Source organism: Austrofundulus limnaeus, unplaced genomic scaffold (genome assembly GCF_001266775.1).
Source record: "Austrofundulus limnaeus strain Quisiro unplaced genomic scaffold, Austrofundulus_limnaeus-1.0 Scaffold241, whole genome shotgun sequence".
In the NCBI taxonomy this organism is placed as follows: domain Eukaryota; kingdom Metazoa; phylum Chordata; class Actinopteri; order Cyprinodontiformes; family Rivulidae; genus Austrofundulus; species Austrofundulus limnaeus.
In genome coordinates, this window is record NW_013952643.1 from 831,384 (window position 1) to 838,883 (window position 7,500).

The window sequence follows — 7,500 nt, forward strand, 5'->3', positions numbered from 1 at the left end:
GTTAGAGGCCGCCGTGGTGAGCCGACCCCACAAAGTGAAGGGAGAGTGTCTCTACTGCTTCGTCACACTCAAGGACTGCGAGGAGTTTGACAACAAGCTGGTGGAGGAGCTGAAGAAAGGAGGTTCGAGCTAACTCAAACAAAACAAGACGGAACAAGACAAGACAAGACAAGATGACAAAAACACACAAAACCAAACCAAATCAAACCCAACTCAACCCAACCCCAACAAACCCCACCAAGCCCAACTCAACCCAACCCCACCAAATCCAACCCCAACAAACCCCACCAAGCCCAACTCAACCCAACCCCACCAAACCCCTCCAAACCCCACCAAGCCCAACCCAACCCAACAAACCCAACTCAACCCAACCCCTCCAAAGCCCACCAAGCCCAACTCAACCCAACCCAACCAAATCCAACCCCAACAAACCCAACTCAACCCAACCCACCAAGCCCAACTCAACCCAACCCAACCCAACCAAAGCCAGCCCAGCCCCTCCAAACCCAACGAAACCCCACCAAGCCCAACTCAACCCAACCCCACCAGACTCACCCCAACCCAGCCCCTCCAAACCCAACCAAACCAAATCCCACCAAACCCAACCCAGCCCCTCCAAACCTCTCTAAAAACAACCAAACCAAACCCCAACCAAACCCAACCCCACCCCTCCAAACCCAACCGAGGAAATTATTTTTGTTTCTTGCCAGTTTTAGACTCAGATCAAATCATTGAGTAAGAGAACAGTGTTAGCCTACCATTTTGCCAAAAACTTCCTTGTTTTAAGCCCCGCTCCCTCCATGCAAACAAACCCCAACACCTCATAATTCTTCAGGTGTCAACTCTTCTTGTTTCTCATAGTTTTCCCTTTGCTACTTAAAATTGCAGTGGAGGGGTGGGGCTTAAAGTCCTACATGGTCAGTGTACAGACTCTGGTTCCAAATAAATAAAATACGGCAGCTTCTGAAAACCGGTTCTTGCTCGTTCCATCTTCCAACAATGACAGAAAATGGGGTCCTTACAGTCCTACAGTATTTTAATATGTCTGTGGTTGAGGATGACTCTCAGCTAGTCCCACGCCAAAATTTAGCTRAATATCTCTAAAATTAGAGTTACACCCATTTTTGTGTTTTCTAAGCTCTAAGMTTTTCTTTCCGTTTTTCTTCCAGTGAGAGAAAAAATTGGACCAATCGCGACACCAGACTTCATCCAGAACGCCCCGGCGCTGCCGAAGACTCGRTCAGGTGAGACCTGCAGCAGCTTCCTGAGGTAACGCCTGAAACCAGCTCCCTCTGAAGCACCTTCCTCCTCCCTCCTCTTCCTCTCCAGGGAAAATAATGAGGCGGATCCTCCGGCAGATCGCCCGGAACGAGAAGGACCTGGGGGACCTCTCCACGCTGTCCGACCCAAAGGTGGTGGAGGTGCTGCTCAGCCAGAGGAGCCAAGCTGCAGCCTGAACCTTCTTCTGACTGATGAAGACTATCACACCTGCTGGATGTCCACTCAGAGACTTTTAGAAGCAGAGAAATATTTTGTAGATTATGTTTGGGCCAAAATATCCGACGAGTTGAAGTAATTTTTTTCAGTTTTGCACAGCTTGTGTTGTCTGTATTTTCCTATGACCTGAGAATAAAGCGCTTCATCCTTTTGTTTGATCCCAGCAGCTAAATGTCGCCCTCATGTGGCAGGAATCTGCCTCTGCAGCCCTTTAGTGAAGAGGATTTTTTTTTACCCTTTTAGTGCCTCATGATGCACAAAAAACCTCCACGGTTCAAATTAGATGATCTGAACAGAGTTATTGTCAGGGGAGAGAAGAAGCTGAAATTATGAGTGTCAGGTGATTTAAAGACAAAGAAAAGAAGTGAAAGTGTAATTTTTGATCCTTCAGACCTCAGCAGGTTGTATGAGAAGCTCCTCCCGTCGTCTCTTCGGGTCAGGAGGAGTCGGCGGGCGTCTCCTTTTGTTCGTCCTCCTCGCATCACGTGACCCCGGCGATGCGGGCGCACGGGAGGTGGGAGGGACTGGGAGACGACGGAGCTCGGGAAGTTACATCACCGGGCGTTACCATGGCAACCTGCTCACTTTTTCATCCCTCTCTGATCCATCCTCTTTTCTTCTCTTTCTTCTTCTTCTGCCAGCGACTCCAGCTGCACTCTGCAGATGTTTCGTAACCTGACGCAGTCCATGACGCTTCCTATTTCTAGTAAAACATAAAATAAAACTTTTGAATTAGTTTTAGGCTGAGAACATCTAATGTTTGATAAATATTGTAGCCTGCACTGTCTCATGGTTAAAGTATGTGTTATGAACGACTGTCAGCTACAACCATAGCTCAGTATCTGAAAAAAATGACTGAATTTTGCCATTTTTGTGTTCTTTTAAATAAGGTGGCTGTGGCGGCCATCTTGAAAGGGGTCGTCTCCAAAAGTTAATCAGTCYTAGATGAACGCACGACTATCATCTCCTGAAAAATTTATGAAAATCCATTCAGTCGTCCATGAGATATTTTGCTAACACAAACGGAAGTGACCCTTGAATAGTTAATAGCAAAAATTTTTAACAAAGCTTTTGCACAATCTGTTAACACTTGAAATGTGTTGRGGATCAGTTTCAGCTACTAACACACAATTTTAGCTCGATGTCTGTAAATCCGACAGAGTTCAAGTCATTTTTGTGCTTTTAAATGTCAGCTGGCTGTGGCGGCCATCTTGGATCTGGTTGACTCTAGATATTAATCAGCTGTAGTCGTGCATACAGTGATTATTTTCTGAAAATGTCATTCAAATTTCTTCAGTAGTTTGTGAGATTTTATGCTAACAGACACGAGGAAAATCATCATTGCCTTCTAATTTGGATGGAACAGGAAACTTTTCAAATCAGAGTCGAAATTTAGAGAGAATCTAAAAAAAGATCTCCACTAACGAGCRTAAAACTGAACCTTTCAAACATCCTGTTTTGTTGTTTTACATTAAAGTCTTATCTGGGTCTCTGAGCCGTGGAAAAACGTGGAACACGTCCAAAACAAATCCCACAAACAAAAGAGTTGAAGACGACCCCGATCCTCTAAAGAAAAGACAGATGGTCCGACTGAACAGGAGACCGTTGGGACCTTTTGTTTTAATTTTGCATGAAAGCAGAAGTTTGAKTGAAGCTGCAGAGTCAGGGAGTGAGTGCTGCATAAAAATGAACATTTAACACATTTTTGTAGAGAAGTTGTCGAACACCAAGCATCCATTTTTCACGTTCCTGATTTTAGTGAAATCTTACATCAGCTGCTTCGAGAGCTGCACCTGTTTACAGTTTCGGACCATATTTACATGTAAACAATCAGGAAATGTGTAAAAAGTTACACGTTCACACGGGAACGCTGTGATCGTAAACACTGTTAGACAAAACCAAAAAGATGTTGTAGTAGGAAAAGTCGCTGTAGTTTCTATGCCGGGTCACCAGGTGGCGCTGTGAATTCTGTATTTCAGCAACACTTCTGTCGTGTTGCCGGATATGCAAAAATCTTCACATATATACTATAATTTTAGGACTTATGCAGAATAAATAATTTTTAAAATGTCCAAATATGCAAAAGTTTCGGCATTTTTATCTGCTAAAAAACAAGAACTTGTTTTTTTGTTTTGTTTTGTTTTTGTTCAGGAAGCTTTTACTCAGTTCCTGTTTCTAGTTTTGGGGGTTGGAATCCCTAATGTTTAGTTTAGCGCTTTTAAATATTTGTGCAGGTTGAGTAAATTCTGACCTGGTGTTTGAAGAAAGAACAAATCTCTCATCAGGAATTAATCCAGTCCGGAGATCAGCATCGTGGCTCCGCCTCCATCACAGGATCTCTAGGTTCAATCAAAGTGCAAGGTAAACGTCTGTACAAACAAAACAGAARTAAGTAAGAACTAACTCAGACCAGCTCAGTGTGGCCAGAATTTAACAATATAAGTCCAAAAGTCTATCTGCAACAGGTAAGATACTCATTGTTCATAGTGAATTTCATACTTTTAACTGTGACTTCTTCTGTTTGTCTGATTTTGCTTAGAACAGGATTGTAAATGTCTGAGGTCACATCCTTCCTGCTGAGATCAGACTTTAAAGCTTTAAATTGCAGCTGTGTTTGTATGTTTGTGTGTGTGTGTGTGTGTGTGTGTGTGAGTTGGTGTAAATTATTCAGCAGTGGTTGGTTCCTCTCAGGGCGGATGGATGTAAAAGCAGAGCTTCTTCTTCCTCTTCTCTCTGCTGACCCACTCAGGGCCATCAGCAGCTCCCAGCATGCACCTGGGCCTCATTAATTCTTCATCCTGGCCTCTCAGTCCTTTTATCAAACACTCTTCCTCAATAAGAGCCTCAAAAATAGAYAATATTTGTAAAAGTGTTTTTTAATCTCAGAAATCTGAGATAAACGTCAATCCGTAGATCCTCAACTCAGCATTTTTATATATTTGTTTAAAAGTTAAATTAAAATATATTACCTTTAACACAAATTGACACATTTTTCCTGAAATGAGAAAAAATATCATCACATTAAAAAAGGCAACAAACATCAACAAGATCAACATTTGCAGCTCATCACTGTCCATCTCAGCTGGTAAAAATAATTCCTTCATGTCTGAAGCTTTAAATAAAATTTTTTTCCTTGTGTGGCGCCGTTAAAGACAAGAAAGGTGAATCGTGTGTGACCGTAATGAGGATTTGAGGATCAAATCTTCTTATTCATGGTCTGCCCTCACTCTATAACCCGCTGTAATCCTGTGGTCAACGCTGTAATCTGCACACACACACACACACAATCCACCGTTAAATCCAACACTGAACACACACGCAACATCTTGAAAATACACATTCATGTTTATTAACATTTAGTATTTAAGACTAGAGATTATTTGACTTTTTCGACATAAAACATTCATATTTATGTTTCCACAATCCGTTCATGTCAAAAGAAGAAAAAAAAAAGTCCATCGGTAACAAAGACGGCCTATCAGGTACAATAATTTACTTAAAAACAGACATTTTTCGTTGATGCAAAAACAACCAATGGAACAGTTGAGCAGTTCTTCCCTCTTGGAGCGAGCACAGACCACTACAGCTGTATGTACATGCACTAAAGTGCTCGTGTTTTAAAAGGCATGCAAACACCGCTCACGTTCTGCCGCCCGCATCTGCATAAGGTTCTTCACGTTTTTACACACCTCAACGTGGAAATCAACCAAAACGTCAAGTGACATCATGTCTCCGCTTCCGATGAAGCTGAGTTTAGTTCAACAAAACTTTTTTTTAAATGCCGTTATTAAAAAAATTAATAAAGTCCAGCTACATGAGAAAATGTAAACAGATTAAAGAAAATCGTTTTTTTTTTTACCTGAAAAAAAGTTTAAAATATAAACAAAAACCAAATGAAATGATCTGCATCTTTCATAAACCCGTATTTTATTCATCACGAAACAGTAAACATGTTTAATGTTTCAACTTGGAAATTATATTTTAAAAAAATTTAAGGTAAAAACATAAAATTTAAAATTTGACGGCAGAAACACGATTTAAAAATGTTAAAACGGGCAAGAAAAGGCTGCGATAACAAGAAACAAGTAATTTGCAATAAATTAGATTAATTGGCAGCAGGTCAGTGAGAGGGCGGAGTACAAAAAGAGACTTTTATAAAAAAATTAAAAATAAATAAAAAGCAGAATTTCTGCTTCTTGCTCCAATGCTGGTTAAAGCTCTATCACGCAAACAAGCAGCCATATTTGAAGACTGATTGGTAAACAAAAAAATTGTTCTGTGGTCACATAAAAAAAATTGTAATTATTTTTGGAATCCACGGTTTCCTGCACTAAAGAGGAGAGTTGGCACATAGTTTAAAGGCCTGCCTCGCTAATATTATGGGGGTGCATTTGTGAATCTGAGCTACACATCTGGACAGACGCCATCATTTCAGGAAAGTATAAATCGAAGTTTTTAAAAGAAACCATTGCTCGTTTCAGCAAGACATTGATAAACTGCAACTTTTCGTAAAATTTGAAACTTTTTTATTTTAAACATGTTTACTATGTTTCAATGTAAAAAATACGGATTTAAGAGATTTGGAAATCACTGCAGTTTGTTTTTATTTACATTTGACTCTTTTTCTGACTTGAGGTTGTAATAAATAAATAAATATGAGCACACAGACGTGTCGTGAGTTTAATGATTTGGATCCAGATTCTTAAAAAATAAATAAATAAAATAAATTTAAAAATAAAGTTCTGGTTCCTTGATGTTCAGCTGGTGCTACAAATCCAACCCCCCACCCCCCACCCCCCACTGTTGAGGCTCTGTTTTTTGACAGTCTCTAGTTCTGGGGGGGATCTGAGGTACGTTTAGGCTGAGCTGAAGGAGGCGGGGTTGAGGGGCGGTCTCATGCCGGCTCCTCCCCCTCCAGGATGGGCTTCTGTTGCGCCGGCAGCGGGAAGGCGAACCTCCTCTTTGCGCCCTCGTTCCATTTGGGGGAGGAGGAGGGGGAGCGGGCGGCCCAGCGGGAGGGGGGTCGGCGGTTGGCCGGGCGGGCCGGTCTCAGGAAGCAGGAGTCCAGGGGCGGAGCCACCGGAGACCGAGGCAGGTCCTGCCAACGACAAGGAGCTGTCAGAGAGGAAGAAGKGCAGCTGATCGCCGAGGAGGAAAACAGGAAGTGAACAGATTCTAACAGAAAAGAAAATGTTGTCATCCAGAAGTTAAATGAGGGGAAGTGTTAACCAGAGAGTTACTTGAGATTTAAAACAGTAAACTATGCACAAAATTCATTAATTTTAACTATATTTAGATAATTATTCCGATGTTAAAGATGTTACAGGTTAAAGTACAAATATGAGTTCATTAATCTCTAAAATCTTCCCACAAATGGCCTCAAAGCATTACATAACCTCCTTATTTTCCTTTTAAATTAAAAATTTCTGCCTGTTTTATGCAAAGCAATCACTTTTTGTGACAAAAAACTACAGATAAAACTATTCAAACAGTGATAAAAGCTGCAGGAAGGCCTGACTGAAACAAGACAAACAGAACGAGATGTGAAACGACTCCATGTTTCCTACATGCATCAGTGATGAGGACAGGTAACGTGTGGCTGCAGGTAACAACAGAATGAAAAACTTAAAGAGAGAATCCACTTTCAGACACGTGGCATCTATACTAAATAATGACGGTTTTAGTCACTCTGAACCACCACTAAGCTGAATTTAAATATTTGTTTCTAGATTTTATGTGTATTTGAAGGTGGATTTTGTTTCTTTAAGTGTGACAAATGCACCACAATATTCAGTTATTTATTTAACCAGAGATAGTAAATAAGAAAAAAAAGGTGAAATTTGACAGGAAGAGATGAACGTCATCTGGTAATCTTTTCTGTGACTTATTAGTGTCTAAAGAAATGATGAAGGCGTACTGTAAGAGGAAAGAAATTCATGTAAGTAAAAAAAAAAAACATCACAAACAAGACCTGGTGGAAACAATGTTATTGCACCTGCAACT

The 7,500-nt window shown here is 40.9% G+C and overlaps 2 protein-coding genes across 2 annotated transcripts in view; one reads left to right on the forward strand and one right to left on the reverse strand.

Annotated features, from left to right (window-relative positions):
• The window catches only part of acss2l (acyl-CoA synthetase short chain family member 2 like), a 13,549-nt gene extending 11,901 nt beyond the window's left edge, over positions 1-1,648 (forward strand). The window contains exons 17-18 of the mRNA XM_014020133.1: positions 1,170-1,244; positions 1,330-1,648. Of these exons, the coding sequence (XP_013875587.1) occupies positions 1,170-1,244; positions 1,330-1,457 (203 nt within the window). The 3' untranslated portion in view covers positions 1,458-1,648. The remainder of the gene's footprint in view (positions 1-1,169; positions 1,245-1,329) is intronic.
• A 3,173-nt stretch (positions 1,649-4,821) lies between these two features.
• On the reverse strand, positions 4,822-6,595 carry LOC106525792 (microtubule cross-linking factor 1; the record flags this gene model as incomplete). The annotated part of the gene is given in 1 exon segment (XM_014020132.1): positions 4,822-6,595. A coding segment is annotated over 1 exon segment (204 nt), but the record flags the coding sequence as incomplete, so codon positions are not given.
• Between the last annotated feature and the right edge of the window lie 905 nt (positions 6,596-7,500).